The sequence below is a fragment of the Nycticebus coucang genome, chromosome 8 (assembly GCF_027406575.1).
Source record: "Nycticebus coucang isolate mNycCou1 chromosome 8, mNycCou1.pri, whole genome shotgun sequence".
NCBI lineage: Eukaryota > Metazoa > Chordata > Mammalia > Primates > Lorisidae > Nycticebus > Nycticebus coucang.
The window spans coordinates 130,608,848-130,630,133 of NC_069787.1; the positions used below are offsets into that span (position 1 = coordinate 130,608,848).

Genomic DNA, 21,286 nt, shown 5'->3' on the forward strand with positions numbered 1-21,286 from the left:
TTGAATGGGAGTGGTGTGTGTGTGTGTGTGTGTACCCGCACCAGCAGGAAGACACTGCAGATTTGGGGACCCCACTGTGTGCAAATTTGTGGTTTGCATATGGGTGTGTATGCCAGAGACGATAGGGTGAGTGAGAACATTCCAGCAAGACCCACCCTCGCCCCCCCTTCTTGCAGTTTCCAGGCATGCAGCAAACTGCATTGTTAATACATGTACAGAATCTGTGCCATGATGGGAAGAGGAAAGACAGCCACAAAGTCATTCTCCCACCCTTTCAAACAAAACAACTAAAAAAAAAAAAGTTACCGAAAATAAAAAGACAAATTGAATTTTACTTAATTAGGATCATTACAAAGATCCCCATTATATCTTATACATGGCACAGTCCAAGTCAGTTTCGGTATAAAAAAATAATGATAACTTTGCTGGCAAAAGTCTGCGAAGGCACTTCATTGATTAATGATCTGAGTATGGCCCTTCCTCCAAATCGCATCTGCGAGGGGAGAGCACACGTCTGTATTCATCTGTATTTGCTAGTTATCATGCGGTTTCGGTTCTGTTCAGGGCAGGGAAGATCGTGAGGATTGGAATTATCAGGACAAGTGGAAGGGGAGCAAGGAATATATATCTTTTATTCTCCTTTTCTTTAAAAAAAAAAAAAAGCACTAATATATTTCCTTCCTTCTTTTAAAACCTGTAAGTTGTCTTCTCCAGGACTTCGAGGTAATCCGGCTTGCTTTGAAGTTTGGCCCTTAACTCGAGGTAATCACTTTTGGGGGTTGGGTGGTCTGTGAAGCCCTTTCCAGCTGAGAACAGAAGGGTTTCTTTGAGCCTGGCATCTTGCTGTAAGTCTGGGTATTGCATACCAGGAGGGTGGACGTGCAGTTCCTTTAACTTGGGCACTGTGCCGTAGAGACAGTCCACAAACCCCACTGTGCAGGGGACAGGCTGCGGCCTCTCCCGGTCTAGGAGCACACCGCCACTGCCACAGCCTCCCCCAGGAGGGAACAGCACCACCCCACCATTCTTCTCATGGTGGCGGAACCCTGCCAAGTCTCCCCCAGTTCCCGCAACTACTCCTGAACCCCCACCAGCTGCTGGGTGGTGGGGGTGATGGTGATTGACTGTCACAATGGTGTTGAGTTGGGAGCTGGACACTGCCAGGGCCCACTCCTTCTCCTTCTCCAGCAAGGTTCGGTAGTTGCTGTGGTTGTCCTTGGGTGTCTCAGCAAACTGCTCACTTCCTAGGAGAACCTCGCCCATTCCTGGTGGTTGTGTCCCGGGACCCCCACGTTCTGCGTTCCCTGCTTCTGGAGCTGATGAGACGGCCACCTCCTCTTCCTCACGAGGCTTATAGATGGGGTTGTTGCACATCTGGGTAACCGGATGAGGGATGTACTCATAGACGTGACCCACAGGAGGTGCCTTCTCTGGAGAGGAAAGAGCTGGTCGGACCCCACCCCCACCTCCACCACCACCTCCGCCATCCTCAAACAGCCGGTGGCATTGCATCTGAATGCCAGTTAGGTCCATGCCTTCCTGTCGCTTGCTTCTAAAGGGCAGCTTCTTCCGTCGCCGTCGGAGCACATAGGCAAAGAGGCCTGCAGCAACAAAGACAGCTGAAAAAAACAGAACCAGCAGGCTGAGAATCAATACAGAAAGTGGCACGGGGCCTCCAGGAGGAGAGAACTCATAAGGAGACGAGCTTGTTGGTCCCCCGACAAGATGAGAATCTCCAGGCTGGGCTGGGGATGCTCCAGCTGGTGCCGTGTGAAGCATCTCTGGGCAAAGGACTTCCAGCTCAATAGTACGGATGTCACGGTGGGTGAGGTTCTCAGGGCTTCTGCAAAGCACATCACCTACCACACTAACGGAGCTGATGGTTTCTATCCACTGTTTAAAGGGGACCAGGTCACAAGTACAGTCCCAGGGATTCTCATTGAGGTCTATTTGGACAATGGCATTCAAGTGCTCCAGGACACCAGCCACAGGAAGGTAGAGGAAGTAGTTCTTCCTCAAGTTGAGCCTGGCCAGCGATGTGCCTGCAAAGGCATCTGTCGGCAAGGTCCTCAGCAAGTTATTGTTGAGGAATAGCAGCTTCAAGTTGGGCATGAGGCTGAAGGCTGCAGGCTGGATTTCTCGGATGACGTTGAACTCAAAGTACAAGTAGTGCAAACTCTGTAGACCTCGGAACATGCCTGGGGTTAGCTTCTCTATGTCATTGCCGTTGAGGAAAAGGCTCTTTAAATTTGGCAGGTTGATGAAGGCCCCATCCTGGACATAGGAAATACGATTATTCCCCAGATGCAAGAGATCCAGGGAAGAAAAATTCCAAAAATCAGAACGATATATTTTCTGAATCAGATTGCTACTCAGATACAGTTTCTTGGCATTCAGTGGCCTTGGAAGAAGTTCAGAAATGTTATTAAATCCTCGTTCTTTGCAGTTGACAGTCAAGCCAAGGTCATTGATGTGCAAATTACAGGTGCACCCAGTAGGGCATATGATGGGAATGGGTGGTCTGGTCTGATAAGGAGCAATGGGAGGTTGGTTTGGACCAGGATACAAAGCTTGGGATGTGGACGGTGGCCTTGGTGTCCGGGGCTGTTTGGTGGGCTTGGGCTGTTTATTCGAAGATTTGTATTCAACAGAAGAAGCAGTAAAATGAACAGAAGACAACATGGAGGAAGGCTTAGTTGGCCAAGCATTCTCCTTGCTTGAGGGCAAATGGGGAATCCCCAAACTAGCCTCCACCTCTGAGTCCGATAACAAGGGGCAGAGTTCTGTCTTCCTGATCTCTCGAAGGTCCTTCCCATGGAAGTGAAAAGGAGTCTCACAAGTGATGTCTCCCACTAGGGCAGTGTAAGGAATTCGTTCCAGCCAACTCTTCAGTTGCACAATTTCACAAGTGCAGTTCCAGGGATTTTCTTCCAGCTGGAGCTCCATCAGGCTCCTGCCGATGTGATCTAGCATTCCTCGGTAAAATAGAACCTTTAATCTGTTTCCACGGAGGTCCAAATGGGTTAAAGAGACAGCCTTAAATAAATTGGTTGGAAGCATGGGGATGAGATTATCGTTTAAAATCAAAACCCTCAATTTGCTTAGGTTTCGGAACGCCCCACTCTCGATACGTTTAATGACATTGTAATCTGCCTGCAGATACTCCAAACTTTCCAAACCGAGGAAAGTGTCATTTCTGAAGACATCTAGTTTGTTCTCATGGAGATACAGCCTCTTTAAAATCTTAAGACCATTGAAAGCTCCTGTTTGAATCTCCTGCAATGCGTTGTTCCCAAGGTTAATAGACACAGCGTTATTCAAATGAAGAAAACTGTTGGTGTATAATTTCCTCATAGAATTCCTCTGTAGATACAGTTTAAAGGGTCTTGACCAGTACTCAGTAATCTGACTAATATTTGTAAATCCTTTACTGTCACAATGTATGTGAAAGAGGCTTTCTTTAACTTCACAGTAGCATGGATCAAAACAGGGTTCATCTATCTCTTCCGAGTCCTCCGTCAGAGGAATGGGGGTAGTCCGTCCCAGAGCAATTGTGCTTAGAAGAATTATCCACAACATCCTCCCTCTGTGAAGCATCTCAGCCATGGAAGGTTTCATCACTCGTTGTTGATTACAAAACTGCAACAGAAATAAAAATGCAGATTTTTAGCTTTTAGTCATATGTACTATTTTAATTGACTCCTACATGTGGGGCTTTTTAAGAGCGATATAAAAACTTCAGCAATTGTTGAACTGACATTCAAAATGAGCTAGCTGCATCTCCAGAGCACGTCCCATATTTTAAACTTTGGAGACTGAGAGATATTGAACTGTGTATTGACATTTTTCTGAACCAAGCCATACTTGGTAAAGGGCTTATAGTATGAACAAAAGCAGCCTGCATTGGCTCTTGTAGCAAACAGAAGAATTGATGTCAATGTTCCTTTTGGGTACAGGGAGATTCGGTAATACTGGCAACAATTTGGTCATCACACCTGTTTGCCTTTTAAAACTCACAATGGCATCAAGGTTCCCACTGTAAATCTGATTGGAACTCTGGGGGGGGGGGAAATGTTCTTCACATTATAGATTTTAACTATTAAAAACCTGTAACTATAGATTTTAACTATTAAAAAAGTATTACCCCAAAGTTGTTGGATTAAAGGGCATGATAAAGTATGAGTCTAATTCCTCATATACGATGTGGAGATAGGAAAGAGGTTCAGCATCTTAGGAAAACCTAGTATTTCTTTTAAGAAATGATGGAAGCATGTTTAATTACAGTGAATAGTCAGTAGCTCCTTGTATCCCCGCCCACCTTATCCAAGCACAGATTATTGGCATCTTTTTTAATTAAACAACTTCTTCATATTTGTGGTATTTGGCTAGTTAAAGCAGTTAGGAGTTATTAGCCCCTCTAAACATGCCCAAGCAATTGGCAGAGGTAAAGATAGTGACAGCTAAAGGATGCTGAGTCTGGGAGTGTTTGAATTAAAACACTTGCTGAGCTTGGTCTGGAATGTGGAATGTGTATCTGCACCTTCAAGAGCCACTGAGGAACCTTCTTAAAGCCAAGAAAAGCAGGTGGCTGGTTAAAGAAGAAGTGAGTAGTTAATGGCAGGAGAGGGTGGAAACCTCTATTCTTACCTGCTAATAAATGAACTTTCACATGCCATACATTTCAAAACGACGTCATTCTTTTCTAATCAGAGAAAAAAAATGTAGTGCACCCTTAGAATAACCCACAGAGCCTCCATCAATGGCTCTCTGTTCTTGCCTAGTATCATCCAGGTATGAAAATGTTTACAGGGATAAATGGTAACAACGCTGTTTTATTAGATTGTCCTTCCTGAGGCCCTGAAATAGTCATCAAAATTAAATGGCTTATTTTAATCAATAAAAATGTTTTAGCATACATTTTTCTCTCTACACATATACAGTGAAGAGATACTTCATCAACTCCCTAACTTAAAACACAATAAATAATGTATAGGGAAAGTAAACAGAATAAATCTTCACATTCAACTTGCATATAAAGTACACAGCTGTAAGGAAGGAGAAAACAGGGTAAGGCAAAGAGAATCTGCCTGGGGCATGCAATGCTCATTTATTTAAAGCAATTAAATGAAAGAGAAAAAGGAGGAAGCAAGAATCAGTCTTCCCTTTCTCCCCTATAAAATATTAAAATCTGCTTAAGTTCTTTTTCAGTCACCATTTCCCTTTTGAAAATGTTTCGTTTTTCAGACATTGAGGTTCAGGCAAAAAAAGAAAGCGACGAAAAAACAGGGGAGGGGGGCTCCAGATGTCTTGGACTTACCTATTTTGCAGACTTGTTTTTAACACGAAACATTGATAATAAAGAGAAAAAAAGGTTGAGTTTAAGGATTCTCTCTCACTCCCTCGCCCGCCCTCCCTTTGCTGAAACTGAAGCAAAAGGGGATGAAGGGAGTTAGTTGGGCGGGGGCGGTGCTGGGGGAGACTCAGAGGGGAAAGCTGCAGACGTGCAGGGAATGCAATGGGCTCTTCAATGGGCTTCTGTGGGAGGCAGAGCCGCCGCTTGGCACCCTCGGCGGGGAGGGAGGAGCAGGGGCCGCAGCGGGCGTCCAGCTCGGGCGTCCAGCTCCGCCGCCGCGGGGCCGCTGTCCTGGGCGCCGGCTGCGCCTCGCTGGGCCGGAGGGGGGCGGGAGCGCGGCCGGGGCGGAGTAGCTGCACCGACCGGGTTTTTCTTTCCTTCTTCTTCTTCTTTTTTTTTCTTTTTTTGTATGAGCAATACCCTGGGTCTGGTTTACTACGTCAGGAAAATGAGCCCCAAGAAGGGGAACGCGCTTAGCTTGACGTTGGGAGTGGGAATTAGGAGCGCTGGACGAGAGAGAGAGAGAGAGAGGGAAAGAGAGAGAGAGGGAGGGAGGGAGGGAGGGAGGGGGAGAGAGAGAGAGAGAGAGAGAGAGAGAGGGAGGGAGGGAGGGAGAGGGGAAGAGAGGGGAAAGAAGTAGAGAGTTGAGATGACAAATTAGCAAGAGAAGACACAGAAAGAGAGAAGTGGGAGAACCTATGGGAAACCTTTGGAAAGGTGGAAATGGGGGGTGGGAAGCATTTTCCCTTCTTCCTTTTTCTTTGAAATGCTTCTTCTTCTTCTTCTCCCTCCCCCCCTTGTCCTCACCCCTCCCCCCCCACCAACTCTCAAGGAAACCACCCCCTGATGTTTTGCCTTCTCCTTCCCAGAGCTGCTCTCTCCAGTGCAGGTGGCTTGAAAAGTGAGACTATCCTTCCAAGTTACCCTTTTCCCAGCACAGCCATCTCCTGCAAAAGCAGCGATGTGGGGGAAATCCACGTTCCCGGAGCAGAAGAGAAGAGCTTAATCAGCTGATCCTGCCTAGGTGTCCGGATAAGACCTGAGAGACTTGGGCTGAATTTCTCCTGCATTTTGCTTGGATCCTTTTGCACCAGGAGTTCTTTTGTTGTGCTGCAGCCCAAAAGCTTCCATCTCCCTTAGATTCAATAATGATCACGTGTTTTCTTCTACCTTTTAAAATAGAGAGATAAGCCAGTTCTCTATAAGGAGGTAAAGAAGATTTGGACAACAATGTTGTATCTGATGTTCTTCCACAGGAAAGACCTAGTGGGGTAGGGAACAAATTTTAGGAATTGGATTCTGTTCCTTCTTTTTTCTCTTTTCAATTCAGATTTCTCTGTGATACTGTTGACAAGGGGGTAGTAGGGAGTGGTGGGGGATGGGTGTGATTGAAGGAAGATGTCACATTGTAGAGAGGCCACCATCATAGTTCCCCAAATCCCTCTCAGGATCAATCTTACTGGCTCAACTGACAGTTCTACAGCCCAGCTTTTCTGGGTGGAAATGCAGCTTAATGAGGGAAGTGGGGAGAGCACAGTGTATGGCAAAGGACAGGAGATAGGGGGGACTTGTGTGCTGTGGATGCCCCCCACACACACACACACCAATCCTGACACCAGCTCATCAGGAAGGGGGAAGGGATCTGGCCACTGAAGAACTTAACTGATCCTTGATTGCCCAAGGGCTCAAAGTTAGTAGATAGAGAGGAATTTCCCTTCAAGCACTCTTTACAGAACCAAATTTTAAAGAAAAGTGTCAATTTAATACCACTCTAAAATAGGTAAATCACCTAACTTAATAAAACATTCCTTAAAAGTCAGTCACAGGATATTTGCATAATATTGTGAATTTTAAATACTCAGGTATCCACCTGCCACATAGGAGCTAAAATCGGAAACAAGAATCAGAGGCTAAGTAAGCAAGAGGGCAGAATTCTCCAACATTGTACACCCTTCGTATTCCAGACCCACCCAATTTCTCACATAGGTCAAAGCCAGGAAGCAAAGCAACACCAGTGTCCTGAGCTCAGAATCGCAGCAATTCTATCTCCCTCCCCAGCTCAACACCCACACCCCACACCCAGCACCTTCAGTGGCACCCAACGTGCAGAGGCAGTGACCGTTTCAGGGAGCTCATCAGAGTCCAAGACGTGGTGGAACAGGCAGGTACCCAGGAGGCTGCCCTGAGCTTCCTGGTGAGGGTAAAGACTCATTTCTGCAATGAAGTCTCCGATCTCTCTTGAATGACAATCCAACAACCTCCTAAGTTCTGGACTTGGGCTGTGTCCTAAAGCCCATATGACCCTTTTCCTTCCCTTTACCTCAGGATACATATCTCAGGGGTAGGAAGGGCTCAGAAAGTTAGGGGATGGGGAGCCACAGGGCCCTGTTTTTGTCTGCATCCTGCTGACAGCACCAGGAACCATTTGTCCAAAGGGAAGACAAGAAGCCCTTTCTCCCGCTGAGCCCTCTCCTCACCTCCCTCTCCCCAGGGCTGGATCTTGGAGCCCACTAATCTCTCCAGATGTAACATGAAATATTCCAGTATGGAAGCGAAACAATATCCTCTAGAACAAATAATTAAAATGCTGCATCATTCATTTTCTGCTCTGAGCCTTCTAGAGATCCTTTTCTAATTTGCTGTCGCCAGGCAGGCGAAACGCACAATGGGTCTGTTTAGAAATGGAAGATTATTAAAAGCTCAAGTCGTTTTCCTTCTATCTCTTGCAACACTAGGGCGCGATCCCCGGGGGGAGGGGTCCTTCACTCAGGCACCTGGCCTATTTATTGGAGTTACGATCCCTCCCCCAGAAAAGGGGGCATGTTATTCACCTATGCCCTTCTGTTCGCCAGGGTCCTTATACCTAACCAAACTGATTCGAAATGCAACACCCCCCAGCCCCCGCAGCACCTGTGAGCATATGGAAGCCACCGCGGCCAGACTATGCACTCTACAATGCATAGCCTACAAGCGAAAAATGCTGCTTTCAATTAGGCAAAGTAGGAAAGGATGGCGGCCAGTACCTATGGTGCAGAGCGCTCACCATCTCTGAGGTTCGCTCCGAGGGGCTTCCCAGCGGGCGGGGCAAACTCTCCGCGAGGCTGAACTGTTATCCATCACAGAGTAGCCTTGTAGCTTCTCCTCCTACGGCCACCAACTTTCAAAAGGCTAAAGAATCACGCTTGTAATCCCTTTATATGTTTCCACCTTGGAGACTTGCAGGGAAATGATCGCTGCATACCAAGGGAGAGTCGGGCGCGCACCTAGCGCGGCGATGCCAGGACAGGAAGCTCCTGACCCCAGCTCCGTGAGCCTTCGATGGCAGGCAAGCAGAGTCCCAGCACTGTGTCCCTGTGATTTAAAATCTCGATGCTCTCTTTTCGGTACCGTTCCCGAGAGCCCGAGCTCAGTCTCCGGATTTCTCTGTCTTCTGGAAAGGTGGCCGCTCGCAGAGCAATCCCTGCCCCAGGCCTCCTTCCATCCGGGAAGATGGAACTGGCCCTGGTCTTCCTCGCGTGTCTTTGCTCTTTGCCCTTTGGGTGGGTGGGAGTGGGGGTGGGTGGTGTGTGGATGAGAGAAGAAAAGGGAAGAGAGAGGCGGAAAGGAGGCAGGAAGGGGGCGATCAGATCTGAGAACCCAGCATTGGTCAGACCGCGACGCGGGGAGGGGGCAGGAGCCCGCGAGCGGATACGGCGCCCACAGTATGGCCGTGCACGCCAAACGCCGCCTGCAACTGGGGATCTCAGGCAAACACCCAGGGGAGGCGACGCTTTTGGCCGAGAGAGGGTCCCCTGACAGCTCCCCATTCCAGCACCCTCACTTCTGGAGCCGGAAGGGCTGGTGGAGGAGGATGGGGCCGCCGAATGGTTCAGGCCAAGGAGAAGCTCGCGGCGGCAGCTGCGGCGGCGTCTTTTAAGACTGACCTGCTTTAAAAGTGCCACTTTAATGGCCTAGGAAATAACTAACATCGGATTACACGTTACTTACCAACGCCTGCTCCTGAACTGGGAGCGCCAGGTCGGGTATTAAGAGTCAGGACAGGGAACGCCGGGCTGGAACCTGAATGCAAATCCACCAGCCTCCCCCAAATCGCTCACCGAGGGAGCGGCGCTCGGGAGCCCCCAGATCAGCCCATCGCCGGAGCCTCCGCCAGCTGGTCCCCCGCTCCAGCCCCTCCTCCGCGCCCACTGTGCAAACCGGCGCCGCAGTCCGCCCGCCGCGCAGCGCGGGCAGATCCCGGCTTAGGAAGCAAGTGATATTCTCTCTCTCTCTCTCTCTCTCTCTCTCTCTCTCTCTCTCTCTCTCTCTCTCTCTCTCTCTCTCTCTCTCTCTCTCTCTCTCTCTCTCTCTCTCTCTCTCTCTCTCTCTCTCTCTCTCTCTCTCTTTCTCTCTCCCTCTCTCCATCATAATCTGCTAGCTCTACAAAAAAAAAAAAAAACCTATAAAATTGAGTGTCGGGAAGTAAGCATTCTGTATCTGTGGATACATTTTAACTTTTATTTGCAAACGACAGATTACTGTTTGCCAAATTACAGCCCAAGCTGGTTGGGGAGGGGGGGATGTGGATAAAATTAAGAGCATCTGAGATGTATCGAAGGGCGGTATCGCTAACAGCCTCCAGGAGCAGTTTGCAAGCGGTTTGCAGCCATCCCCCGCCTTCATGATACATATGTGACAATTTTAAAGTACACACATTTCCTCATCTGTGTACACTTGCTAAGGGGGGTGGTGGATAAAACTGCAGGGTAAAGGGACGTGGGGGGCATGCGATGGAGAGATGCTGGCTACCATTTCGTGACCAATTAGATAGGAACACTTGAACAATTATTGCTCCTATATGAAAGTGTAATTCCAAATCGCACCGAGGCGCCCATGACCCCCACTGCGGTCAGACCAACGCAGTCATTTAACGCTCTGTTCAGTCTGCAGCGTCTTTCTAAGAGATCCCTTTCATCAGCGGCTGTGCTGGAAAAGCGGGCAGTCTTCCACCGACTCCCCATCTGAACAGGAGGTAGTCTGGGGAATCATCTCCGCATCTCTGGCCATTCTTTCCTGCAGTGAAATGGAATAAATTGATCAAGACAAGTGAAGTTGTTATAGCTTTTATAATTGGAGACATAAAATGAATTTGACTCTATTTTTAAAAAGCTTTCAAAGGAACTCTAACTTTCCCCTTGCAAAGCAACAGTACTCTTTTTAAATTTACATACAAAAATCTTTGAGATACAGACCTGAAGTGAGGACTGTATCCTTTATTTAGTGGATTCGCAATGTACAATAATGTATACCATTGTTAGTTCATATTACAGACATACAATACCAAAAATCTACTGTCCATATTACCCTCATTAAAAAAGAAAACAGGATAGATTTGTTTCTAGAGAGAGACAGGGCCTGTGGAACTTCTTGAAATATATATAGACACACACACGGTGGGATTAGACTATATAGGTATGTTTATATATATTACACATACAATATTTATAATTCAACTTTATTAATTTCAGCTTGTTCTTTAAAATATTCAGCATTCTTTTAGTAAGGAAGGGGAACTTAGAAAGTGATAAAAGGACCATGATATTAAAATCTACTTTTTTTAAATATAGCATTTTAGTTCTACTGGCGTGAATTCCAAGCCTGTCCTCAGTTTTTCCTGGATAATAAATACTGCTATGCAAATTTTATTTCTATACATGTATGTATGAAAATGTGGATGTGGAAAGAATATTTGGCTTAGGAGTTTCACTCACTAGGTCTCCAAATTGGGTTTTAAAGAGGTAAACCCTCCAAAATCAGTAAATGAGGAGAGCGGAATGTCCAGGAAAGGCTGCTAAAGGAATCCATCCCTATAACAAACCCGTCAGTTTTAGAACAAACCTCACCGCATCAGTGGGCCACTGAGTCACAGAGAGGTTTTCACACTTTTCAGGTGGTTGCATAATTTGAGGAAAATCACTCCTGGGTACACCATATTCTCAGTGGGTAAGTGTGAAATCACACACATGCCCCCTGAGCCTCAGAGATGGAACTATTATTAAAATAGTTGAATTGCCAACTTTTTGGAACTATTTTCATTTTATTTCATGATCAAGGTTGATGAAAGAACTTTGAATTATATTAATAGATTTGCTCTGAGGAGTTGTTGATAAGGCCTGATGGTGCTGGGGAGTTATAGAAGATTGAGTAGCTCGTGTTAAAAGTGAATACTTCCTATACAAATATTTCAGGCCAGAGAAAAATGTTAAATGATAATGGTGGATCTTTGATCCTATGTTGTGGATTTTTAGTGCTTTCTGAAAAGACATTTACATGTAGCTAGCTTTATTTTACCAAACATAATTTACATTGTGAAAAGAGAGAACTCTCATGAAAATAAAAGGTTTTGTTTTTAATTAATGATGCATAATGGATAAAAGCATGACATTGGTACATAAGATGCGATTTGTGGTTCAACAAAAATTAAATATGTCTATATTGGTGATAGGCACACCTTTGTATGTTACAGAGACAATACAATCTTTCAAGTATTTCCTTTGAACACTTTTGTCATTTTACAGAGAGGAACAATGGTATTAAACTATCTAAAATGGGCATTTTGGGGGGTTATCATATACATTTTATTCACTGTAATGGTTTAATTAAATATATTAATAAATTTTTAAAAATCTTAATACTAGTTAAAGTGGTACTAGATAACTATTTTCTATAGAATGGAGTATTCGCTCAGGAAAGTTCAAACTTTAAATAATCTGTGACAAGCATACCTCCGTCTTCTCATGATGTTTTCATCTGCTTTTATCTCTAATGCAATCATTCGTGAAGACTCTCTCTTTTTTCTTGGTCCATTCCAGATGATTTTTCAAGCCAACAAAGTATATGTTTGATAATCAACAAAAAACTAAATGCATCCTTAGTTGATTGACTTTTGATACACCACTGCTAAAACCATGAAAATGGGAATATAGACTGTAAAAAGTAAGCAAATAAAATAGGATACAACAGAAGTTAATGCTTTTAGTTTTATTTGTTCCTTGAAGATTTTTAGTATATATTGAAATAATTCAAAAGATTGAAGAATTCCAACTGAGTGGTCCATATTCACAAAAATGTTTATTTGTAAGTATCTTCCTATACTTCTATAGAAGAAACACTTTTGAAACATTTCATACACTATGGAAAAAGTTCCTAATCAATTGATAATTTTGTTCTTAAAGCATCTTGTAAAATTTAGTGAATCAGCATAGCTTTAATAAGCTGTAAATATGGAGAAGTTACAAGATACTCAATTAGACATTGATCTTTTATATCCTGTTGCACTAAAACACTTTAAAGCACTTTATAGGCTTCCATTAAATGACATCTCAGCTTATTTTTAAAGTAAACAGGGTTAAGTGAACTATTTTGGAACAACCAAAGTTAATCTAGTCAATATAAGCAAAGCTTCCAAACTTTTATTTGTAGATTAGATTAAGCATAGAAAGTTATGCTTATGTCTCCTTTTAAAGAGATTTTTTTTTTCAAAATTATTTGCGATTAATTAATTGTAAGTGTTATGATTAAAATCACTGTGAGGGAAAAGCGCTAACATACCAAGACGAAGAGAGACAAATCAAATGCACTTGGTGAAGCAAAGTGACTGTCCAACCATACAGCAAGAAGGAACACACAGGTGTTATTAAATTTTAAACCTCTTAATTTTGTGAAGGCAAAAAATGGAAACCTAATAAACACATGTATATGTAAAACAAAAAAGAAAGAAAGAAACCACAGGTGTTATGTTTTATAGAAAGAGGTAAATCACATACACTTTAGGGGGAAAGAAAGATTTTAAAAATAGGCATTATGAGGGCGGGGCTTGTGGCTCAAAGGAGTAGGGCGCCGGCCCCATATGCCGGACGTGGCGGGTTCAAACCATTCCCTGGCCAAAAACTGCAAAAAATAAATAAATAAAGTTAAGAAAATCTATATATACATACAGATATACATATATCTGTATGTATGTATATGCATTATGAGAGAAAGACCTGAGAATGATTTCATAGAATCAAAAAATCTCAGGATCAAACTACAAAGACCATCTAGTTTGACCTTCTTTGATACTCAGACCTTTACCTCCTGATCCCTGACCAGCTGCTATCAAGACCGTGCTTTAATATTGCTTGTCATGTGAAGTTTCACATATTTGGGGGTAGTTCATTTTATTTTTGAACAAATTTAGCTGATAGAAAAATATGTAAGCAAACTAACACTTCCTACTTTCCATTGATCTGTCTCAGTTTTTATTCCCAAGGGCTTAACAATCTAAGGCAATGGACTTTCTCCTTACTTGAGTAAGGTACGTACTCATGCAAAGAAACTCCCTTGGCAGGTAGAAATAAAGAATTAGTCTTCCAGATATGAGATATGTCTAGAGGAGGAGAAATTTAAATAGTTAAGATAACTGAAGCCATGAAACTTTAGAATTTGTTGAGGATACTAAAGTGAGTGTTAAAGAGTGTTGTAGTTCATGAAAGTTTTTTTCTGAAATATTCAAATATTTTTATGTCCCTTTGTGGAAATATTTTGTGTTCACATTTGAAGTTCTATATGTGTTATTTTTCCCCTCCTTTTAAAAAAAAATTATTATGGGCATGTAATAGCCAACTACACTCTCATAAAGGAGTGAATGGCACCGGCATTACCTAATGAGGTTAGAAGGCTCCTATGCCAGTAGATGTTTGTAAGTACAATTAAATTTCCTTTGGTCTTTGAATTTTCGAAAGCTATTTGAGAACATGATATGAAATGAATATTTTGAAATGAAGCTGATCTCAATATAAAACCTGATGAAAAATTCTTTCCCCACCAACTATGGGATAGGATAAAATGCTTTAATATAATCACGTGCTGGAAGGCACAGTGGGAATCTATACACAGTCTCGCATGTTAAGTATAGAGCAAATGTGTAATTAAATATTGAATATATCTATTAATGTCAGTAATTCATAAAGTGATTTACTCAAATCCCCAAAAGTCATGTTTCCTTTCATTTGGCTGTCCTTTCATTTGGTTGACTATGTAGCTTCTTTAAACCTCTATATTCTACCTAAATCTCCTTCACATTCTGTGGTATTAAACAACGAATGTTTAGTTATTCTTATATCTGTAACTCTGTCTTTTGAGTACTGAGTTTATTATTTAGCCAATATTATTTGGCAAATATTTAAATAATGTTAACAAGAAAAAAGTTAATAAACGTATGTGTTCTAGTCACGAAACCATTCATTGTTTTTTTAATGATAGCAAAATTATTAAATAATGTAGAACATATGGTGGTAAAAATTTAACCCCCCCATTGTAATATACCTTCAATAAAGATTCACCAAAAATGTAAATAGAAGATAAAGAAATTCTGTATATTTGAGCATGCATTCAAAATGTTCAGAGGGTCAGGCGGCGCCTGTGGCTCAAGGAGTAGGGCGCTGGTCCCATATGCCGGAGGTGGCGGGTTCAAACCCAAACCCGGCCAAGAAAAAAAAAAAAAAACACAAAATGTTCAGAGGGTCACGTAATGTAAAAATAATTTTTTTACTCCTTGTTTTAGTTGGATATTTTTATTCAAGAGAGAGGGTGAAATATCTGACGTAATAAACTGACAAAGATGTGCCATCTCTTTCTGTTTCCAGATAAAATGCTTTATAGTTGATTTTGTAATATCTCATTGGAAATGCCGTGAAAACAGCTGAAATATTCCAACGCATATACAAATAACACACACGTGTTTCCATTTATGTTGGGAGGATACAATATTGGACTCCTTATAAAAATCTTTTGGAATTACTTTATTTCTAAAGTGGGAAGGCATATATCTAGTTTCAGATATTCTGTTGTATAAAACAGAATATGTTTAAAATATTAAAACTGAATTATATATCCTTATTCTCTTGATAATGGATGTTAAAATTCATAGAGTTAGAAACTCTTGGAGCACTCATGCCACAAAGTGTCAAATGGTCTTTAGAAACTGACCCCTTTCTGTGGTGGGGAGGGGACCCGCACCCTGTGGATCCTGGAGCAGAGCGGCCTTTCCACTAAATCCAAATTTTAACAAGCCCTTTAATGATGTGCTGAGCCGACTTAAACACACCTGTTGCTTGTCAATCTGGACTGGATTCTTTCTATCGCCTGCAACTTGTACTTTTCATTTTATAAGAAATTGAGATTCATGCCTAGTTGAAGAAAAGATTTTTTGTTTTCTGTGGGTTTTTTTTTTTTAAAGGATTTAGTGTCAGATCCTGGAAACCAAGGACTGACAGTAGTGTAGTCAGACCTTATCAGAAACATAATTGGATATGAGACCATATTTTACCTCTTTCAGGATTCAGACGCCCTCTCTGTCACCTCTCCCTTTTCCCATCTATGCTCTACAGCGGCAAAGCAAGAGTGATTCTTTAAAATTTAAGTGTTATCTAATCTTCGAATAACCCTCCAGTGACTTCTTCCCCCTCTGGATAACACCGGTGTCCTCTCACAGGCTCGTCTGCCCTGTCTGATCATCTTGCTCTCTCCACATCTGGCCTAGACTCACCCATTTGCTTTTCTGCTCCCCTGTATGACCCTCATTTTCCATCTTTCTCATCTTTCAGCTCTTGAAGAATAAATAATGCACCTGAGGGCCTTTGCTGCTGCTGTGCACTTTGCCCAGAACACAGTTTTCACAAACAGATTTGTTCTAAAAACACATGCTCATACAGTGATTCCTGGCCATGCTATCCAAAGTATACTCCCCATTGCTCTTGAGCTTCCCAACGCGCTTCATTTCTGTAGACTCCCCACATAAAGCACAGTAATACATAACGGACTTGCTTGCGCACTTTGTCCGCTTACCTCTACAACAGGGTTTTTTATCTCATGGCACACTTGGGCCTATAGTTAAACTTTGGTGGCACACTCAAATTATGCAGATGAAAAAAAAAGAGTACTGTGCTTTGAACATTTTTTGATAATAATTTAATGAATGGTCCTTACAAATTCTCCCAGCACACCTAAGATCCTCTTTCCGTTCACCCATGCTACCTACCGCACATGGGTTGAAAGTGACTACTCTACAAGGATAATTTCCATCAGAACAGAGGCATTTTTTCTTTCCTTGTGATATCAGTGGTGCCTAGAAAAGTGCCCAGTACACAACAGGACTGCACATGAATGTATTAGAGGTATTAAATAAATGAATGTGATCTGTAATCTCTAATTCTTTCTGAGCCTGTACCATTGTCTTCCCCCTGCTAATAGCTTTCTTTGTTGTCATCAAGAACACAGCTCCTAATTGCTCCATGTCCCTTCTGTTGCAGAATTCTCCACCAACTGACAACTTCTGTCTTTTACATTAGTTCAAATTCCTGAAAATCTAATTGTACCGGTTTATTTTTTATCAGCAAGGCCACACAGTGATAAATTCATGGACAATGATCTCTGGGTGTATTCTTTTCAGTCAGGTGTGTGCCTTTGTCTAATAAAGCGGAGACTGGGTGGTTAGGTGTGAGGGGCTGCGGGCAGGCAGTGTGAACACAGCTAAGCGTGAAGACACTGCAGGTGTGTCTGCACACTCAGTTACAGCACTTCTATGATAAGGAAACCCAAGTCACTGGCCTGATCCTAGAGGAAACCAAATTCCCCCCTGCCTCCTGTCACTCCCCAGGCTGTTCCACTTCACTTCTGAGTGATAAACTACAAATCCCAAGTGTCTTTACCAATAGATCCTATTATGGACACACACTAAAATAATCTCAAGGAATCTCGGCCCCTGCATAATCCCTCTCCTTTTGTGTAGGTGGAACTTGTCTCTCCATGGCGGATGTAAACGGTTTTCTCAGGTGTAAAATCCCAAATCAGTTGGTTCTGAGATGACCTAAAGGGAGATTATTCTGGATGGACCCGAATAATTGTAATCAGGTGGAAGTTCTTTATTACTATTATTTATTAAATCATAACTTTGTACGTTGATGCATTAATGGGGTTCAGCGTACTGCTTTGATATACAAAGTGAAAGGCTCACATTGAACTAAGTAACACATACATCACAATTACACTCATTTCTTAATAGTTTTGAAATGTACCATTGCATCATGCACATTAGATGAGGTCCCCCAGATATCCTCCCTCCTCCCATATCCCTCCTCCTCTCCACTCTCCTCTCCCCTTCTACTTTCTGGAATATAGTTACGTTTTGCCAGTCATATGAGTGTGTAGGTGATTACATATTGATTTCATACTAATACTGAGTACTTTGGATACTTTTTTTTTTAATTCTTGAGATACTTTACTAAGAAGAATATGTTCCAGCTTCATCCAGGTAAACATACAAGATGCAAGGTCTCCATCTTTTATTATGGCTGGGAAGTTCTTAAAAGAGAGACTGGCACCCTTCCTGAAGTAAAGACACATTTTCTTGGTAGCCTTGAAGAAGCAAGTCACTATAGGTTCTACAACCCTAAAGAAATTAATTCTCCAACAGCTTGCTAGAACTTAGAACAGATTCCTCCCAAGCCTTGATATCTTGATTCTTGATTGCAAACTGGACAAGCAGAGGACCCAGCTAAGCCACATCTGAACCTGTAACTCACAGAAATGGTGAGATAATAAGTGTGCTTTGCTTCAATCCACTGAGTTTTCTTGTTTTGTTTTTTTTTGTAATTTGCCATATAGTAATACAGACTTCATCCTAGTTAATTGAAAGAGACATTTATAATTCACACATTATTTTAATTCTTTGGAACTCAAAATCTGGCTTTGACTTGGACCTTTCTTCCTGTGAGGTTTACCGGCTAAATCGTGGAAAACGAATTTATCTTCTGTACTTCCTTGGCATCTTCCTACTTGAAAAAATACACTGTTACTATATTCTCCCAGTTCTCAGTGTCCTAAGACTAATTTAGACATTCTTTAAGGTGCAACGCATGTCCAACATCATTTTCTTACTACACATCCCTTCTCATGCAGCGCTGGCTCCTGCCGTTGGTGGCTCTTGGTTCCCATGGGCAATAGAGTCAACGTCTTTAGTGACAAGACTCCTGTGTCTGATTCGCTCATTCATCCTCATCGTTCCTTTCAGTTTAAAAATGTGAATATTTAATGTATTTTTCAAATAAAATTATTTTTTAAACTTCACAGTGTATTTACTTTTTTAAAAGGTAAACTGTTTACGGGTGAAAATTTATCCCGATTTATCTTTGTGTGACATCAAAATGTTGATGTAGATTTTCTTTGGTAAAAGTTGGACATATTTGTGTTTTGCCACTGTTTGTTCCTTTATTATATATATATTTTCAAATGTTATTTCTTTTGCTCACTGTTTAAAACTATATATCTGAATATCTGGACATTCTGGAAAGTCGACAGACATTAAGTAGAGTCTGTAAATCGTGTAATTTGGAGAAAGCAAATACTTTTTCACTTTCCACAGTGCTAAAAACTGAGGGTGTGTAGACACGAAGAGTAAATGTTCTCTTTAATCCCATTAAAACATATTTTTAAAGCCATTTTTAAAGCCAAACTCACAAAAACTGTGGTTTCAATATTTGACAATATTTGATACGCTCTATATTTGAAAAAAAACTGTCACTTTTCTTCTGACTATGTTTAATGGTTAGTACTTTAAAAGCCAATATTTTTGTTCATCATACGTTTTTAAACAAACTATGTTGATGAAATATTGATAAAACTGATTTTTCCTATGTTTCTTCTGTCCAACATTCTCCAATAGCAATTAGAGGGACTTTACCTAACAAATGCAGTCACTGGTTTCTTGTACCCTCAATGAACCCCCAACAATAAATTAAAAAAAAAGAATAAAAATAGAAGGAAAAAAAATTTGTATTTCCCAAAGGGGCCCCACACAGTGTGTCATTAAGCTTTGGGCCACATTTGCCTGGAGAGATATACAACCATGGTAGATGGGTCTCTGATTAAATGGTTTCAAATTGGAATCTTAATTTTATTTATTTATGTTTGGAATTTTAATTTTAAAGCAAAAAATAAAAATCTAAACTCTTGACGCACGGTGAAAGTGGGAATGGGGGGGTTTCAGGATCCAGAATCACTCTAATGTATAGGAAGTAAACACCCCCAAATCACATCTCTAAATGCCTGCTACAATAGATAAGCTATAAAATGTCTAGACAATTAGTTAACCTTAGATCTCAGGTGTAACGGATCATTCTTTTTTAATGAAAAGAAGCGTAGGGAGGTATTTGGAAGACTATTCGTTCGAAAAACTTTTAAAAAAATATTAAAATCCTATGAACACCTCATCACATGATCTGTAGCTGAAAGTGCGCTTCCCTGCTCTCATACTCAAGTTAGGGTAATGTGTTGGTATGAAAAGATGAAATATTTCCAGAGGTAAAGTTTATAATTTTAAAAGTAGCATAGCATGTTTAACATGGTGTTAGTCCAGAGGCATTGGAAAACATAAAGATCCTGATAACTTCTGACAGTAGTGTTAATGGTTTTATTTTAATGTAGACAATTTGCCATCTTGTGGTGTTAGTACATGTATCAGATCACACACAAAAAAAGGAATTTTACTCTATTGTTAAATATGAAAACGTAGAAAACTCATAGGCAACAGAGCGAGGCTATCTTTCAGGGAGTTTTTTTTTTTTTTGTCTTTTTTACATACACAGGAATATGTCAATAAAACCAATACGATTATTTAACACAGAATTTCCTGACCTTGCTCCATCCAGTTATTCTAAATTTGCTGCAGCTTCCTAGCGACGCCTGCAGAGGGCGCGCTGGCGCCCGTTCTCTCCACCCCGCGCCCAGCTCGCCGCCAGCTGCCCGGGAGACCGAGCCGGAGCCGCAGGGCTCAACCCGGAGCAGCTCGGAGGTGGGTTTCTGTGGGTCTCTGGGGCAGCTGCAGCAACGCATCCCTCTCTGTACGAGTATTTCCATTCCTGAGAGCAGAAGGAAGCACTTCAGCGGGCAGCATTTGGAACGTAAATTGCTTTGTAGTATTTGAAAGCAGAAAGGACCGTGGGCAGCTGAGCTGGGACGAGAGATACGAACTACTCAATGGATCGTGCTGGGTAGGACCCGTCTGCTGGCCCTTTGTGTGGCCAGCGCTCTGTGTCCGGGGTTGTGCCTGTGTGTTACACCATTTCATTGTTCACCAGGAGCATAGGGGCGGCGGGGGGGGGAGGTCACAATTTTTCATTTTTCCAAAATGATATAATGAAAGCTTTACAGAACTTGGTTTATTAATGGAAATGTGACCTTAGTCATGGGCTAGAGTAACACATAAAAATGATACTGAAATACTTTTCTTCTACGTTTCCACGTTAGAGAAAAAGCAAGAAAGTAAACCTATGTTACTGTATAGTTTTTACCAAATATGACTTTTAACAGACAATGGCAAAAAATATTTACTGTGGATTACACTTTTACCTGTAGGTGTAGGCTTAAACACACCTGTAAAATACCAGTATTTTCACATCTGTGAGCCATGAAGACCATTGTGCAGCTATGAAAAGACCAGCCGTGGAAGATACATTATCAATGTGTGTGTACATGTCGTGTGGTTTAATATGCTGTGTGAATGTGTGTCCTGAACGTCATGTGTATGTGTGACCTAGATGCAGAATTATTATTGCATGGCGATAAATATTCATGTGCTGGGTATGGATGAATTTTTGCACCTTCAGAAATGATTTTTCTATTTAGATAACTTAGCATGAAGATCACCTATAGCCAAAAGATTAAATGTGAATTTAAGGAACGCATTCCTTTCACTGTTAAATTTTAAATTTCCTAACTTTTATTCAACTTTGCGCCTCGTTTCCTATGCTTTTAAATTCTGAGAAAAAAAATGGCTTTCCATATTCTGAACATGTAGTGCTTTCTGAGGTGATTATGTGGGTATAGATTGCATGGGCTTATAAATGTAGGTTTTCT

At 42.0% G+C, this 21,286-nt stretch overlaps 2 protein-coding genes across 4 annotated transcripts in view; one reads left to right on the forward strand and one right to left on the reverse strand.

Moving 5' to 3' along the window:
* Positions 1-606: 606 nt before the first annotated feature.
* Positions 607-9,639, reverse strand: SLITRK3 (SLIT and NTRK like family member 3). 3 transcript variants are annotated; one of them, XM_053600709.1, is made up of 2 exons: positions 9,341-9,639; positions 607-3,639 (listed from the first exon to the last, which is right to left on the reverse strand). In XM_053600709.1, the coding sequence occupies exon 2, from the start codon at positions 3,616-3,618 to the stop codon at positions 688-690; it is 2,931 nt and encodes a 976-aa protein (XP_053456684.1). In that variant the 5' UTR covers positions 3,619-3,639; positions 9,341-9,639; the 3' UTR covers positions 607-687. The 3 variants fall into 3 exon arrangements, with proteins under 3 accessions (XP_053456684.1, XP_053456682.1, XP_053456683.1); XM_053600707.1 differs by lacking the exon at positions 9,341-9,639 and adding an exon at positions 8,397-8,847; XM_053600708.1 differs by lacking the exon at positions 9,341-9,639 and adding an exon at positions 8,377-8,847.
* Positions 9,417-21,286, forward strand: part of LOC128591444 (uncharacterized) — a 34,623-nt gene continuing 22,753 nt past the window's right edge. Inside the window, exons 1-2 of the mRNA XM_053598857.1 lie at positions 9,417-9,601; positions 20,100-20,421. Coding sequence (XP_053454832.1) covers positions 9,417-9,601; positions 20,100-20,421 — 507 coding nt within the window. The remainder of the gene's footprint in view (positions 9,602-20,099; positions 20,422-21,286) is intronic.